Raw genomic sequence first — 18,142 nt, 5'->3', positions numbered from 1 at the left:
AGTTCATATGTGCTACAATTAATTGCTTTAAGTAAGGTTATTATAGGTTATAATTCAATTTGAATTTCTACTGCAATTTCTTGTTCATCTGATAAAGATAATTTGGCGAAGTTTTTGTTTGTTACTGATCGATACGTTTCTTCGGTGCATGTGGATGAAGTGCCCTACTTTTGCCCTCTCCAATTGAACTCGGATTAATCAGAGCCAATTTATAGCAGTTATGTTGGTGCAACTTGGAATCAGAAGACTCAAAATACAAATTGCAGTATTTAACAGTGCTTTAAAAATTTTCACGTTTTTATCTGTGACGATACAAGGGGGAATTCAACCTAACATTCCTGTCCTCAGATTACATTTCAAAGTATCTGTGATAATTATGAAACATGTTCAAATTTTTAAAAACTGGGCTGGCATTTTTAAAGCTTTGCTTGTGTCCGTAGAAACTTCTTTTTACTAAATGCTGCTTTATGATGAAGCAAAGGAAATACTCTTAAATCTCCCTTGAGTAAAAATTATGTCTGATAATTACATCTATAACTATAAATAAAAATCATTATACTATATCTGGGTTCAAAATAATCTGTTTAAAAAATATACTGGAAACATATTTGTGCTGAGTCAACTTCATAGCGTTTTGAAAGTCAGCTGTATATTACAAATTATATTAAAACATAGTGAAACTATTATAATATGTGTGGTAAACTTATTTAAGTACGCACCTTAAATTCTGAATAAATCAAATGTGGGTGTACATACTCGTATTAATATTGTTTATACTTTTTCAGGTATCTTTTAAATTTATCTTAATATTTAATCTTACATGGTGGTGGCCTGCGTACAATTGCATCAGAAGATGAGATAGTAATCGAGTCTTCTGTTGTTTCAACACGTCGTGGTACTAACTTCGTCTAGCATTAAGCAGCTCAAATTATTGCTATGAATGAAATAAAGTGAGATGGGGCGCAAACCACATCTCACTATAAAAATTAGCGAGTCACAAAACGTTAAAAAGAACTCAATGAGGAAATGGAACAGCACTAATGTGTCTGTTCTTATCCGCAGTTTTCATCACAAGAAAGGAAACTGCTCTGAGTTGAGATTCTATGTTCTCGCAATACGTACATGAGTTTGCTACCTTCATCATCAGTGTAATAAGTATGATAATGAAGGCAGCATGCTCCTCTGAAACACTGGTCAATATCTACCAGTCTACACATTCGCAACATCTCCGAAGACGGTCAGCCATCTTCTTGCTCTGAATTATTACGGTACTTGAATTAATGTCCCCCTCGCTTCTCTATGAATTTCAACAAACACACTGAGTGTCTTGGATAATTATGTCCATAATAATATAGATCTGCTCGTGCTCTGTATCACAATTTTCTGTTTTCATACCGTGCAACGCTTAAGTTGTCCTTCAATCCCTTCTGGATCATCAGAAGCAAGTTCTAACAGGCAAGTTGCCTCCTCCACGACTCTCAGTTCTTTCAAAGCTCTTGCAAGCCGGGGCTCTAAGTTCGATAGGGATCGGAATCTCTGGAACTCGAGCTGGACTTCTGCAAAACATAATAATGCATGCCATTATAACAACCTATCAGGGTTCTCAAATTTGTAAACATGGTTATCCTCTCCTCATGCAGAGAAGTGGCAAAATCTCTTAGGAGCTCTGGTGAAGGGTCTGGCTGAGGGTGAGGCTAAAACAGGTATCTCGAACCTGACCATCAAGAAGAATAATCAGGCTGGCTTGCATTATAAGAGGGGCAGAAAGAGGAAAGGTTTCCTCAAGAAGGTTGAGGGCCTCGACTGAAAAACTCTGTTGCTGATTCAGCCTGGGACCAATGATGGGGGCTCTGCTGTTCAAGTCAGTAAATTGCAGAGGGAAGCCGGAGATATCCAGCTGTCAGCAGCCATGGATCCACCGGCTATGCTCAGGTATGGTGGTCATCAGGACATGGGCATCACTGTGGAAGTTCACGGTCGACGGTGTAGAGTGCGGAGAGGGAAACTGATGTGTTTCCTGAAGAGAAAGGCATGACACCTACCTATCTTGAGCAGCAGCACACTTATGTGTGTTCTTGAATGAGCTAAGGAATGGCTCTGAGGCGTAATTTCACGGATAAGTCACTGGGAGAGAGTCAGACTGAGAGTTGTGAAGACTGGATCAATTTCAGAACTCAGAAAAATTTGTGGCATAGATCCCTGGGAAACCAGTGCAGATGGCTACCATGTTTATGAGATTTTTTTTATTATTATTATTAGTGTTCTGTCTGACGACAGGTCCATATGAACAGGATCCTTCCATCCTTTTCTCGGACTGGGACCTGTTCATATACGTTCTTGGCAGATGATCCAGAAGTGGTTTGCCATTGCCTTCTTCTGTGTGTGAATAGAGTAATTGTTGGGATGCCACGGAGAAACCGGGGAAGCCCCCGGAGGAAAACTTCGTGATACCTAGACCACGGTCTTGCCCAACACAAGTTATAAATCTGAGCACCACCGGGAATTGAACCCGGGACCCCAGGATTACAAGGCTAGTGTTCTGACCACTAGACCACTGTGGCGGTCGTTTATGAGATTACGACAGCAGAATTCAAGTCTGAGGATAGGCACAGACAAGTTCCCCAAAAGGGGTCCACTTACCTAGCTTTGAGAGTGTACGATGATGGTATTTATGATGTTCAGAGGCATGGACAAAGGGGGTCGGTGGCTCCTTCTTAGTTATCTGAGAATGGGGCTCTCCTTCCTACAGATTAACTAGCATCACAGCAAACTGGGCACTCATAAACTCAGTGAAGAATTGACTGCAGAGCATACAAGTATATCTCTGACACAGCAGCCATGATATTTACTGTACTTCTATAGGAAGATCCATTTATATACCTGACTCAACACCAATGGCAAGGGTGTTATGCATACTTGCTCTGTGACTCAATCAAACTGCTGCTGTCTATGTTGGCAGACATAATTAACTACTGCAGGGAAAGGCAAATGGCCTTATTAATCACAACAAGTAACATAGAGAAGTTTGGTCACCAATCCTAGAGCACTACTGGAATACCCAGAATACAAAAATTTACAAATATTAAATCAAGGAGAAAGGTTCACCTTCCTCAGCAATAGAATGCAGGAAATAATAGATTTTAATCCATGTGATATAAATGGATGGTGTCTCAGAACCATCTTTATCATGTCATACGCATATCATCTTTAATCTCAAGGGAGAGCACAAGGAGTAGGTGAACTACAGAAATTCACAGACCACCTGATGGGCCTCCTATTGGGAGGAACCACAGTCGGTTTCTTGGTCACTCTGGTATTCTGGAGGGTATTGCAATAGCTGTGGAGTTTCTTCAGGAAGCCATTCTCTCTTCATATGAAAATAACCATCCCTTATCAGACCACCAAAAGGCAAGACAAAGGTTTCCTGTTGCAGAGGTCTATTTGGCACTAAAAACAAAAGATCTTCTGTCGTGGTATCAATGACACTCCACAAAATGCTCACTAAGCAACGCAGAGACACATATGGGCCTTCTTTGCTTCCTTCCAGTGAAATGCTGGAGACTGATTTCCCTGTCTCTGAAGTGTTAAATGAGGAAAAGACTGCATGGTAATAACATTCCACATGCACAATAAAGGTAAAGCCATCCCATTATACGCCATGTAGGTTGTTTGTGGGAAGTGGAGGTATAGCTCCTAATTCTTGACCTCAGCACTAGATGAGGGTGAGTGGTCAGCATCACGACCCAGTCACACCACACTCCGAGGAAGGGACCCCAGTACCCATTGGATACGAGTCTGGATGCAGAGGCTAGAGGACAAAATTTCAGTTGTCCAGCCCGTAACTAGTCACAGCTCATTCCATATGAACAATGACAAAGAAAAAGCTATTTAAGGCAATGCCAATTGTGATCTTCTGGGTTGTGATCCCATACAGCAAGTTTTTACCAACATTTTGGAAATGTTCATATAGTCTCCATAATCAGGGTTGATACAAAACTAGTTGTTTGACTCTGCATAGTGTTGCCTAACTGTAGAGGTTAACAATATCAACTTTCAGGTTATCACTGTAGTAAAGACGTTGACTGTGGGTATGCAAGTTACAATGCAGGGGCTGTACTAAAATACTGGATTTGTGCCCATTGAGTTTCATCATGTATTTATTATTGACTGCAAATGGGTTTATACCCGGTGGCAGGAATATTCTACAAGACAAGACATTCTAATTGTTAATGATACTGACATATTTAAGACAAGATGTAGTCAGTGTGCAGCATACCAATTTACAGTTAATCTGAATCAAAGCACTGCTCTGAGATATATTAAGTAATTTCTTAGTAGGATTTGAGGTTCTAATGGCAGTGTGAACGAAGATAGTTATCTTCTGGGTTGTAGCACTGTGTAGTCAGGTAGGCATTTACTATTTTCAGAGGTCATACTCCATTCATGGTCCAGCTCCTATAAACAGCACCACTCACCCAACTGGCACATTCATTGCCCTGATGACCGAGGCAGTATGACCTCTGAAACGTTGGTAAACATCGACCAGACAACACAGCGCAACAACCCAGAAGACGGAAATCTTCATACTCTGATGACGGAGGCAGTATGACCTCTGAAACGTTGGTTAACATCGGCCAGACTACACAGCGCAACAACCCAGAAGACAGAAATCTTCATACTCTGATGACGGAGGCAGTATGACCTCTGAAACGTTGGTAAACATCGACCAGACTACACAGCGCAACAACCCAGAAGACAGAAATCTTCATACTCTGATGACGGAGGCAGTATGACCTCTGAAACGTTGGTAAACATCGACCAGACTACACAGCGCAACAACCCAGAAGACAGAAATCTTCAGGGGTCAAGAAGTTTATTCCCTGGTCCCAAACCAGCTATTCAGTCTCGCCAAGTGTTGGAAGGCTCATGGTTATAGAGTGGCTGCAAATGAGGCAGCCAAAGCTCCTCATTGAAATGCCTCTGGACAAACTATCTATGGACCTACTGGACGCGGAGAGAAATAATGCAGGTTCATAATGGTTGTGAAATGGTCATTAAACATTGACGTGTCACCTATATGTATATTGGCGCATGCTCAAAAAACTGTCACATGCAAAAGATGTGAACAGGAGGAATCCTCCTAAAATATACTCCATCAATGACCAGCACTGGCTCGACAAAGATTAGTGATATTCAGTTCTACACTTCTAGATCCAGCATACATTAGGAGGGTCTCAGTCAATCGGTGTGGTCGTGGTTCTTTGAAGGACCCTAACATGATCAAGAGAACGCAATGTGTCCAGTAATGATCCAAGTGCCTGGGGCAACCTAGATCAATACCAATAGTAAACACAGCTTACCTGCAGGAGGAGCATTTATTCCTGGAGTCTGGCAGCTGCTCTTTCATTTCCTTCAGTGTGCTTTCCTGGGTTTCAAATTCTTCAATAAGTCTCTGCACATATCACAGGAAATCAATATATAACTCTTATAACATATTTACACAAATACATTTCATATATATTGGTACAAATGATGGACTGAACAGTTTATACCTCTCCTTATGCAAAACTCATAAAGAAGTGTATATTTAGGAAACTAAAACTGTCTACACTGTGAAGTCTGAAGGTTTCTCATGATGGTGCATTATAATGCGTAAAATTATTTTTTTTGACTTTGTCCCTCGCCTAAATTATAAAATAATAAAATTACATTTCAGAAACTGGATTCTGCTTCCATCTTCAGGCAGAAGGGGCGAAAAGCGCAGAAGCTCTATCTGCAGGGTCCCATGGTTGACCTAGCCTAATAGATAGGGTTTCTGTCCTGAAGAAAGAAACAAAATTGAGCTTCTGAAACACTGTGATTTTATAATTTAGACAATGGCCAAATTTTCAACAACAACAACAACAAAAAATCCACACTGGAGTTAAGGTTCTCATGACAGTAATATGAATATGGCTGTCTTCTGGATTGTACCGAGAGGTCCTTCCTGCCTCCATCATCTGAGTATGCCATGAATATGAAAGGCAAGACAAAGAAGGAAACAATCTCCAGACAACATTCAAACATATACTGATGTTAACCAAGTGCAAACCAAAATCAGATATCCAAGAATGGTCCAAGCTAAAACAAGAATTATATAAAAAGGAAAGTAAAGATGTCCCATTAAACACCACGTAGGTGCTTGCGGGGGAGAGGAGGTATAGCTCCTACTCATTCTTAACCTCAACACTATGTGGGGGGTGAGTGGTTAGTGTCATGCCCCAGCCACACTCCACCCCACTGTAAAGGAAGCCAGGTGAGCCCCAGAGCTGGTATAGATGCAGAGGCTAGAGGAAACATCCTCTGTCCCCATCGAGGATCAAACTGCGGTCGTCTAGTCCAGTGGCATTCAACCTTTTTTGTTCGCGTACCCCCCAGATATAATTCCTCTTCAACTTTGTACCCCCAAAGTTGTTGGTGTATAATACAAGTTATACATAGTATATAATCTACATCTAAAATAAATTAAATGAATTACATTACTGATTATTCAGTGTTTGACATAAAATAATATATTTTTTTAAATTTCACGTACCCCCTAAGATGTCTTCGTGTACCCCCAGATATAATTTCTCTTCAACTTTGTACCCCCAAAGTTGTTGGTGTATAATACAAGTTATACGTAGTATATAATCTACATCTAAAATAAATTAAATAAATTACATTACTGATTATTCAGTGTTTATCATAAAATAATATATTTTTTTTAAATTTCACGTATCCCCTGAGATGTCTTGGTGTACCCCAGGTTGAATACCACTGGTCTAGTCCATAGCCAATCACTATACTGACTGAGCTACCCCGTATCTATAAATCTAGTTTAATGTAATTTCTCTTACAAAGTTTAAAGGTTGCTGTGTTGGAGTCTGAAAGACTAAATATAATTAATTCATCAACACAAATTACAGGACAGAATTTAGCAATTAGTAAAACTCTTACTGGTGATCCACGTTGTTCACAATCTCGCAGTTTAACAGCTTCAGTAGAGGGACAAAAATGTTTGGTACTGGTGAACAGTTATAATTACAACTACTACTTTTGCTGCAATGTCACTGACAATTAAAAAAACTCGCACAAAAACAAATATAAATAAAAGCTTTCTTACTCAGACTAGTGAATACTGAGACCATTCCTTCCGATCATGAAAGAAAAAAGTAACCATATTTATTCCTCTGTTACTTTAAGAATGCTTTGTCATTTTCGAGGAACACTTATCATAAACTGGCAGGAACATTGTAAATTATAAATTGTAAATACAGCAATACCCAGAGGAACTGAGGAAAATAATGAAAACTGAAAAGTTAGGGTATCAGATTTGAATCCTGAGACTATGGCGAACTGGAAAGAGAGTAAAACAAAGCAACTGTGGCATATTTCGTTGGAATGATGAGAAAACCCGTCTTGACACCTGTAACCAATTTCAGGATGTCAGCCACATATAGCGGTATAAATTTTTCCTATTAATTACAGTTAATACATTCATTCATCAATTTTTAAAGGCAGATATTCCTTTTTTATTGCTACATATGTAAAAATTAATTTCATACTCATTTAGAGAAAAATTATTATCGATATGGTAACGTGATACATTCACATACTAAATAAAACCTACAAGTAAATATGTAGTACATACACATTTAATAAAATGAACACTGCTAATTTGATACTAATTAAAACAAATTATATAAACAACAAAATTGTTATTCTTTAACCCACTGCTCCTCAGACAGTACAAGAAGAAAAACACAGTGAAATGTCACCTGTAATTTTAAACTGGGTTTAAGGCCCCACAAACTACTGTTTAAAATGTTTTAAAAATAAATTTAAATGGTGGCATTTGACATCAATATATGACGATTCACTTGTGGGTACAAGTCGATTGCTGAGGTACCAACTGAGAAGCTACAGAATGAAATATTCTATCTTGTTATTTCTGTTTCATAGAGATCCTTGTAACAGCAAAGAGCATTCTCAGATTTTTTTGTTCAATATTTGGACCAAATACGTATGCTGCAGGACCCTTGTAAGGGGGGGGAGACATTTAGACAGGGGTAGGGGTGATTTGACTGAAGAGTATCAATGGGATTAGCAGAGCAAGGTATTGTATCACCTGCCTGGAAAGAGTAGTAAACTATAGCACATCCCACAGTACTGCAGTATGATACAGCTTGCTTTTATGATATATAAAGAGTTCAATTTCTTCCCAATAAAAAATGACAATCTCATAAACTCGTGGGTATTTTAAGTAGAGCTGAAGTCTGAACTTCATTCCCTCAAATATATACACAGAGTCATAATGATATAAACAGGGGCATTTTAAACTGCCTTTAGACTGTTTTGTCTGATTTTGACATTCTGCAGGAAAACAAAATTCCTTTTAATTATTCCAAATTGTTTGAAAATTTCAAGTGAATCTTAGTTAGAGAATCCTTTCCTTAAAGTGGATGATTAGGTTAAAAATTAATCTTCGACGTACTGTTAAGCCTTAGAAGCATTTTGGACATACACAGTGCTATTTGTCTGAATATACAGACATTATAACAATATCACGACACAACAGGACCATATAGTCCTATTCAACCAACCACACACACACAAATTAATGGGACACTCAACCCTTAAAGCTTAGGAACATTTGTTCACACAGATCAACGCTTATATCTTCCAGTAACCGAGACCTTCAACAAAATGATGGACACCAACAGAATTCAATGGACGTCATGGTATTGGCCAAATTTTATTTTAGATTTTAATTGCATTATTCTTATTACCAGCTGCCATACTGCCACATCAAGCTGGTTCAATTTCACTGTCAAATGAGATTACTTCATCAGAGACACTCTTCAAAATTAGATGTTCTCTATTTCGTTCCTCAACTTTCAACTAACCGTAACTTCAATACATGTCAGTTTCTGTAAACATACAACGTAGGTCATTTACAGTATTCAAACTTCCAAAACAACAAAAATCACGCAACTACAAACAATGAATGAAGTATTATTTGTTGTGGCAACATTGCGTGTTTCATCTAGCTTACATTCAGATGTCACTGACAAGACATCATCCCCATGTGATCTTTTGGTAAAAATAACCTTCATAGGGTTGGTAATCTTAATTTCAATTTCGGAGTTGTGTGTGTGTTTGCTTACAGTTCAAAAAAAATATATTCTAATTCATATGAAATTTGAAGTGCTTCTTCCTGGAAACCAAGAAGATATTTTAGAAAAGTCAAAAACTCAGTCCTGAATTTCAGTGCTGGTGATGGTGATTCCTGTTGCTTGGAAACTAGACATGAAAGGACAGTGCCATGACCGAAATTGCTTTTTTCAATGTGCAGACCACAGTAAAAATGGCTGCAACTCCAAAAACAGAGATACGGGTGAGAAATGGCCACTGAATTTTGCTTACAAAACATCTTGTTCATGCTCATAAGGTTCTTTTACATGCCATAAAACAACGACATGAGACCGCCGGCTTTACTTCCCCTCTGAAGGAAGTTTCATCATCCTTAAAAGTCCACCGACCTCGGCTGGGTTTGAACCCGTGAACCTTGGGTCCAGTGGCGAAAACGCTAACCACAAGTCCACTGAGGGCAACTTAAAAGTACAATAGTCAAAACAAACAGGTAAGCAGATTAATACGGAGCAATCACATTATTACACATTATCAGACTTTCATCTCATCATGCTGACTTAAGAAGCAAGTAATGAATTCCCTATTTCTACCTGCTGACTCAGATGACTCCACCTTGATGTAATAGCCTCCACATCTGATTTCACTGTCTGTGACATGATGCCATCATCCACAAAATGACGTCCAATATCCTGGATCTTGGCCAGACGAGCTTCTGGATGATTTCGAATGTACTTTTCAAGGTCCTTCAAAAGAATTGCTGTCATTTACTTTCACAAAACATAAAAGTAGCTATAGTGACTTCGAAAGCGATCCAGGAATGACACTTTTTAGGATATAAGCCAAAAGACCGATCATTTGCAGGAATTCCATAATCTTCAAACACAACTCCATATAAATTGTTTGTTCTTTAATGTGTTTACTCATCAAGGAGATGTGCAGAAGACTGAAATAAGAATTATAACCTTGCAAGCTACCCTGAAAGACCATTTCCTCAGAACTCACTCTGATCCATAAATTTCAACAAGAGATGTGAAAATGAATATAAGCCAGTTCAGAATGTAACTGCTACATAGCCTGCAGATATGGAGTCTTCTCAAAGGTTTCAAACTCAGTTATTCTGACCGAGGATTTTTGTGGGGTCTCCTTAGTATTTTCACATAAATGCAAGAAAACTGCCCTAAAGTAGACTCTCCCCTCAAAACTACCCTACTCCTATTCATTCAGTTACGAGGGAAAAAAATGTGTTAATGCCTGCACTCATCACCTTCACAGTAAATAGTCTACATGCATTATCCTCAGAAGGTAAATTTCAGATTCACTGAATATGTAACATTTGAGGTTTCCACAGTGACAAATCCAAAGACAATGATCACTGGTAAACTTATACCAGACCACAGAAGACAGCCATCTTATGTCTGGTCATCTGACTAAGTGATTTCCCTAATCGCTTCTCTAGTTTGTCCAACCAATCCATTTCTTGGGCAACCAAAGCTGATTAAGGAAAATTCTCATATTTTATTCAATTACAGAAATTTCAAAAAAAAACAAAAACAGATGATAGCTGAAAATAAACTATAAACTCTTGCCTGACTTACAACATGACGTAAAGTCACCTGGTAATTAAACAATATCTTACTATTAAATAACACACGTAACATTTATGCACACTGAGTGGAAACATAGTGAGTATGCATATACTGAAAAACGTGAAATGATTCAGCATCTGTGCGTCAGTCACCAAGATCCAGTTATCATCTGACTTACTCATCACCCAAATGACTGAGGCTGCAAAGCATCTCAGCAATATTATGGTAAAATTAGGATGAGCGAAGAAACATAACCAGACTTTTCAGTAAGTTTGTTGAAGGAATCTGAGCAGTTGTAAGAAATGTGTGTCTTCCAAAACAATTCATCGAAGATCTCAATGGAAGCCCAGCGACACCAGAAACAAAAAGATCACAACATCAAAATGCTGATACGTTTTTCTAATTTCAACAGAAACAACCATTATAAAACTGTTAATATAAAAGTACATAAATCTAAACAGTTCTGTCAGTACAAAGTTCCTCTGTTACGGATGATGGCACAGTACAATCTGTTAAATCATTCTCCATAAATTCAAAATCACAGGATGTATCATTTAGAGGTTATGAATCTCGATGTAAGGTCATGTGTCGTACTTGCAATTTACATTTCTTAAAAACTAGCAGAACATATGAAATAAGCAATATTGCTATAGACATCTGCAACATTTCAGAAATATCTTTGACAGAAGAAACAATTAGCAGACCTCAAATAGGTAAGCTGTTTCAAAATTTAAAAAAAAATAAAATGACTTTCATCGAAGATACTGAAATTTTACAGTCCAACAGTAAAGCAGATAAAAAGTTATACAAATTAGGGGACTTGTTTACAAATAAATCAGACATCTCACCAAATGTAAGTTAATAAGGATGGATTCTCATTCTGATACAAAATCTTAAGAACCAACATACTGCTGCAAAATTTGTCTCATCTGCTGACTTACAAGCGGAAGTAGAGTCAAGTCAATGTGTCAAAACTCCTGGAAAACTTCAGAAAGAACCTTATTTCCTTTCCAAGAAAATCAGAAGTGATAAAACAATGGTTCATGGGTAACCCCAAAACAAATCTTCAAAATTAACAGGTCTAGTATGATGAATCATAAAAGAGGCCAGACGAGTTCACTCAAATGCAAGGAGCACATAGAATGTCCTCCTCTTTTGATGTAAACAGAAATCTGTATTGGGAGTTTATTTCATATATAAGTTTTTCTAAATAAAATGTTGTGATTGCTTTCTTCACTCTGTTGTTTGTGCAGAAATTTCTGACAACCATTCCGGCTGTTGCGCATTTCTTAACATATTCCTCCGCATTTAGTATTGCGCGACTTTTCGTTCTTCCAAAAACTCAATTTAGAATTCAAAGCGAAAAGGTTTCGATGACATCAATGAAATAAAGGGGACAATCAAAGACTAGGTTTTCAAAATTCCACAGCAACTTATAAAATTACAGAAGCTCGGTATTTGCTGTAACAGGTTTGAAAGGGTACTTCCAAACAGAACAGCATCAAATAAGTACTGAGATAAAATTTCAGTATGGAAATTTAACTTGTCACATCTCGTGACACTGGCTATTAATGAAACAATAGGAATGTGATTCCTCACAGAAACTGCAGGATACAGAATGCCGGATCTTAAATGTAACAAAGATAATACAGAAGAACCAATAATAAATATGAGGACAACATGAAAACTATGAAAAGATGCATGAGAACAGAATTCCAAAGCAACTTTATCAACATAAACCGAAGAGTAGAACAATCCAGGAATGCCTGAAAAAAAAAAACAGAATAACTTTAATCCCTGTATATGGGGCAGGCCAAAACTTAATCCATAATGTTGATGTTGATCACGATGAGACGAAACACCTTCAAAAACCAAAGATGATAAATTCAAGTTTTAGATCCTTTACAGCAACACATTCATAAAAACAGGCCAAATCTTTGGCAAGATGAGAGGACAGTATTACTTTTGACAACTTATTCCTGTCCGAAAAAACAAATAACAGTGTTCAAACATTTACCACAAGAAAAAATCTTAAAGAAATTTAATTTTCAATCATACATACACAAACAATAACAGTAGAGATTCTTGGGCAATGACATTCCAGGCTTTTTACAAAAATAAAGTATGTTACAAACATATTTCCAACTCAGTCCTCAGTTATGAAGATGGCGATATGCGTTCAACCCACGAACAAAGGACAAGTAGCGGCTTTGTCATTACGCGTGAATCGAGTGAAGTTATTTACTTCTCAGAATGGCACGTGTAAAATACCCACAATATTAATGCATAAACGTACTCAATTTCCCTTGCCCAAGTCACATACATTCGAATATGCAGTCAATTTCTAGCGTTCTTCTTCCAATCACCGCCCGCACAACATTCGCAAACAACTCAACACAACACAACCTCAAATTGCAAAAAACGAATATGAACGTACGTTGCAGCGTCTTAAAGGATAACCGAATGACAACAGGAAAACCATAACGATCCACACTGCAATGAATATTCTGATTTAATACCTGGGTCCAAGAGTTACGAAGGGAACTGACCCTCAAAACACAAAGAAACTAAAACAAGGCGGGGTCCTGCGCAAGCGCAAGACATCGTCACTTGCCACCAGTCACAAGTTTCGTGCAAGCAAGCCGCTCTCTCTCTCTCTCTCTCTAACCGAATTGCTCATGACTGAGCATCCTGACCCCACATGCGTTGCTTCAATAGGCCGTGTTCAATACACTCTCAATAAAGTATCACCACGGTACATAACACAGGAAAGCCGATTTCACTGCACTACACATCACTAGAAAATTATCAGGTCAAGACTTCCGATACACCTGGTGGTTTACTTTCATACTTTTACAGGTTCCCTGTGCTGAAAGAAATATTCTCTGTACATCGGAGAGAAGTAATGATGAACACTTACCCTTTAGACGGGCCGCTGGCACACGCAGCTGGATCTTCCTGCAAGCCAGACAGCTGATCCTGAACAACATGCTTTACTCTCTTTCTTGATGGACCAGGTTCCATTGCTGTGAACATACAACATGTATAAAGAAAATACAAGCAGTTTTCATCTAGGATTTGACATGGGCAATGGAATTTGTAATAGTGAATTGATAAGGACACGGTAGTGTTTGAGAATAATATTACGTTAGATCCCAAAACTGCACAGAAGTCTTCTTTTTTCTGACATTCTCAATACAACAAAGTTAAAAAAATAAATCAGTAATCTAAATGTAGGAATGAAACTGTATGAACCATATGTTCCCCTCAACAGAAATCTTCAGTAAAAGGCAAAAGATTTATGCGAATATCAAGGGAAACCTGAGTTTTTAAATAAGCTAAATAATGTAGAATAAAAAATTAGATAAAACCCCAAGCATTTGGGAAATGTGTGATTATTGACGTTGAAAGAAATACGAGTATAATGAAATAACAGTATGTAACGACGCCATGCTGCAGAATTCCGCCCCAAAACATGTAATGACACACACCCTACCACTTACAATCTGGTACCTTGAAACAGTGGGGTGCTTCCTCAAGTATAAACTTTAACCTTTTGCAGCTGAAACTCGTGCAAATAATATTTAAAAATCAACTTTCTTTTTCTAACAAAAAACAGCCTAATCAACTGGTGAATGCTCTTTAGCAAAATTATCAATGCTGATCAGCCTGCAAACTAGTATACCAATTCATCAATGAAGATGAACATGACAAAAATTTAAACCAATGGCAATGGTATATCACCTACGATAGATGTGACAGACATTAAGAGTGTCCCAAGTTACATCTGTCATTTCCATACGGTTATCTCTGCACGAATATCATAAAATGTAAATGTTGTGCATTGAGGGAATTTCTATAAAAGCCCATATTATATTGGACCAAATTGTATCCTTGTATTTAAATACGTGCTCAAAAGCTGTCATTACAATAGAAAAGTCATTCAAATTCTGAATGAAAGTTCTGTAACAAGTGAATAATATGGGCATGTGAATTCTTGCAAAGCAGAAGCAATCTCCTGACCAGCACATCAACATCCAGTCACAATCCCTGCAAGATTTCAACACTGGTATAGTGAAGATAGTTTCAACAAATGTTCTCAAACAAAATGAACAACAGCAAGACCAGCAACGAACATTCACATAAAAGACACACTGCACCTTAAATTCATGGGCAAGGTCTGTGTTGGAAAAGCTGGCAAACAAATCAAAAGAAAACACAAGATACACACACAGATTTCAAACTCGACGTAACATTTGGGTTGTGGGGCTTCCATAAAAATAAATCTGTAACAGGCACAGTATCTTCACTCTCAGTCTGAAGCCATTTTTCAGTTCACTGTCAATCTTTTCAAAACTTCTCATAGCACGCACCATGACATGAACTTTTGATTTCCTCATTTCTTACTAACTCTGGAGAAAGTTTCCCCATAATCAAACCAGTGTTACTGGACTCCCAGAAAACTATGCCCAAAATACGCCATCAGTAGGTCAGCCTGGTATATGGTGTTCTTTCAAGGATGGAATCACTCAATCCCTATCACATACTTTTATTATAAATTCTGTTGCCCATTTTCTGTTCTCAAATTTCCTAAGTACACGAAGCCTTTGTTTTACTGTCAGTAGAATTTTATTATGATTTTCATCCACCTTCTTTAGAACCCCCACCCCCACCCCACAGGTAAGTTGAAGGCCTATTTCACCTGTGCTTATTTAAAAAATTAGTAATGCATGAATATTCCAAACACTCATAATCAGGAGCTTACTGAACAAGTAAGAACCCATAAATTTCTCTTTCATGACATTATGCAATCATAATGTACAAAGTCAACAGATTTCTAGTACTTTCCTTTTGCAACCATGACAGGCCCAATATAGACAAGTTGGTGGGGAGTGGAAATATTCTACTTGAGTGTGCGCTTTGGAATGCAGACAAATCACATATTGGATTAACTGACAATTCATCCTTAAATAGGAATGATCATACCAGACACGGATTACAACTTAATTCAGAAGGCAAGTAGAAGCTTGTGCAACTCACTGCTAATTAGATTAGGTGCAAACTGGATACCTGTAATCACTGATGTAAGATCTAACCCTTCTTTTAGGCTTAAGCCCAAATCTGTCACCAAATACCTGAAAGATGTCTACATCAATGCTAATAAACCAGTTCTAAATTCAGAATACAATCAAGATAACAATTCTGTGGTGCACCATCATAACATAAGAGGACTTTCAAACAAAACTGATCAACTATCAGTGTCCATTAATAATAAGTACACACCCTAATCTGTGTTTAACACAACACCACAGGTAAACTTGAAAATGTTACTTTTGGAGGTACTTACTCTAGATGAAATATGGTAAAAGAAGGTGCAAGTATTATTGCCAAAAAGAACCTAAAATTTAATTAGATAAATGTATTGTGTCACTAAAATAACAAGAAATAGACGCTGCATTGTGCAATTGGAATCTAAACATTCCAACATATATGTCCTAGCTATATATAGAGCCCCCACTGGCAATGCTGACTTTCCTAAACAAGTTACAAAGCATTATAAATTATCTTTATAAACCTACAGCACAACATCGTCAACTGTGGTCCCATTATCATCAATACAAATTATCTTATTGAAATTTACAATAAAAATGTGTAAAATGCTCGAGTAGCATCTTCCAATGTCATGGCAACAGTTAATTTCCCCATAAGAATCCAAAATTACTCCATCTGATCACGATGTATGACTTCTAGTAATATTAATAATAAAAAATCGATCTCCAGTTATCATAAGTACAGAATACCAATCAGACTCACAAATGAAGACACTATTAAAGAATGTATCTCTCATCGAATGAAAATTGGGAATGAGTATTAAACAGCCTTGATGTAGATTCAAAATTTAACACATTAATAAATAATCTCTTAAAAATGTATAAGCAAGTTTCACCACCAAAACAGTGACAAAATATCTGAAAAGAATGATTGGATCACAAAGATAAAAAAAGATTAACTAATTTGTCAATAGTGGAACAACCAAATAATGAAAATTCACTGCACGAAATATTTTAAAATACTTACTTCCTCGAGGTCTAAATCAGATTAAATGTGAGAATCAGACTAAACAACCTAGAGCAACCCAACAAAATAAAAGCAGTCTGGAAAACATGAAAAAATTAAATCATGGAAATATTCTACAGAAATATTTACCTCATTAATAAAGATAAATGATAATGTAATAAAAAATATTAAGCTCTTAGCAAATTATTTCAATATTTCTTAACAAATACAGAATCTATTAATAATCACGTTGCAAAAAAGAAGCAGAAGACGAACAAAATATGTTAGTTAAACAATCCCAAACACACGAAGTAGAATGATGGCGCCTTCGTCGTCGCGACCAGAGATGACATTATCAGAAACGCAGAGAGAACCACTATTCTCGTCAGCACTTCAAACACATGTGCAATATTTTTTGTTCTTCCTTTGTGTTCAAGTTGATTTTATTTTTCAAATTGTCTCCCTTTCTCTGTTGTTAAACATCAACTTTTCTCATGTTATACTGTTTAGGCTATCTCCATTCATCCTGTCTTGATTTTGCTACAACTGAAAACTATCCCCCTGCTATTAATGTTAATTTTCAGAATTCTTCATCAAAACATAGTTTATGCTGATTCAATTTGTAACTAGATACATTCTCTTTGGTAGAGAATGTTAGGTTCACTATAACACTTTTTCAAATATTTCTGAAGTTGTAAAGTTGTTTCCTGGTCTTTAATATTCACACTGTGTACTTTCTTCGCATTAAATCTCTCCCTATTAAGCTTTTATGCTACTCACTGGTTTTGTAACAGTCACTCCCCAACTGTTGTAACCACTGGATATTGATCGTTATCTCAGTAAATTTCTATGAAAGCTTTTATATCAAGTATAATTGAATGCTGTCTTTTGTCCAACAAGATGTGATGGATATGACTGTCTCTCTTCCTATCGGGAAACACCAAAATGTATTTATACATGTCTCAAAGTGGAACATCATATGCCTCACAGTCAGACTTTCCAATTTGGAAAATGTGTTATCTAATCACCCTAAACCTCTAAATTAGCACACTAAAATGAAGTGAAATTTTATTTATTTTCCTAATTCTTCTGTTTAGGGTAAAACTAAAGGATTTAATATAATTTAATTTATTTTTCACAATATGAAGCAATTAATTACATTTTATATTTTACGTAATTTTAAACACTGTTTTCAAGGCCACTTTCTCTGCTTTGCCATACCAAGGGTTCAAAAAACACTGCAGAATATCCACCATCCCAACAGGAGCCAAACCTTCTGCTGCATTAAAGATTTGTACCTATTCTATCTTCCTACTTATAAACAG

General features: G+C 37.1%; 1 protein-coding gene and 1 pseudogene across 1 annotated transcript; both read right to left on the bottom strand.

Annotated features, from left to right (window-relative positions):
• Positions 1 to 605: 605 nt before the first annotated feature.
• On the bottom strand, positions 606 to 13,639 carry LOC147870798 (uncharacterized). The gene is made up of 4 exons (XM_087341920.1): positions 12,823 to 13,639; positions 9,765 to 9,917; positions 5,361 to 5,452; positions 606 to 1,556 (listed from the first exon to the last, which is right to left on the bottom strand). Exons 1-4 carry the CDS (start codon positions 12,895 to 12,897, stop codon positions 1,436 to 1,438), a joined length of 441 nt encoding a protein of 146 aa, XP_087198046.1. The 5' UTR covers positions 12,898 to 13,639; the 3' UTR covers positions 606 to 1,435.
• Positions 13,640 to 13,976: 337 nt separating this feature from the next.
• LOC147870797 (U5 spliceosomal RNA) lies at positions 13,977 to 14,089 on the bottom strand (annotated as a pseudogene).
• Between the last annotated feature and the right edge of the window lie 4,053 nt (positions 14,090 to 18,142).

The sequence above is a fragment of the Zootermopsis nevadensis genome, unplaced genomic scaffold, assembly GCF_977971745.1.
Source record: "Zootermopsis nevadensis isolate Lab colony 2312 unplaced genomic scaffold, Znev_1.0 Znev_ptg000197l, whole genome shotgun sequence".
NCBI classification, from domain to species: Eukaryota; Metazoa; Arthropoda; class Insecta; order Blattodea; family Termopsidae; genus Zootermopsis; species Zootermopsis nevadensis.
This window is presented reverse-complemented; position numbering and strand designations above follow the sequence as displayed.

Bases quoted from the DNA above. Each gene is read 5' to 3' on its own strand.
- LOC147870798 (XM_087341920.1), bottom strand. From the start codon at position 12,897: ATGTTTGTAACATACTTTATTTTTGTAAAAAGCCTGGAATGTCATTGC. The intron at 5,453-9,764 runs GTAGAAATAGGG...TGATATGTGCAG, and splicing joins GGAGTCATCTGAGTCAGCAG to AGACTTATTGAAGAATTTGA. The intron at 1,557-5,360 runs GTAAGCTGTGTT...TATGTTTTGCAG, and splicing joins AATAAATGCTCCTCCTGCAG to AAGTCCAGCTCGAGTTCCAG.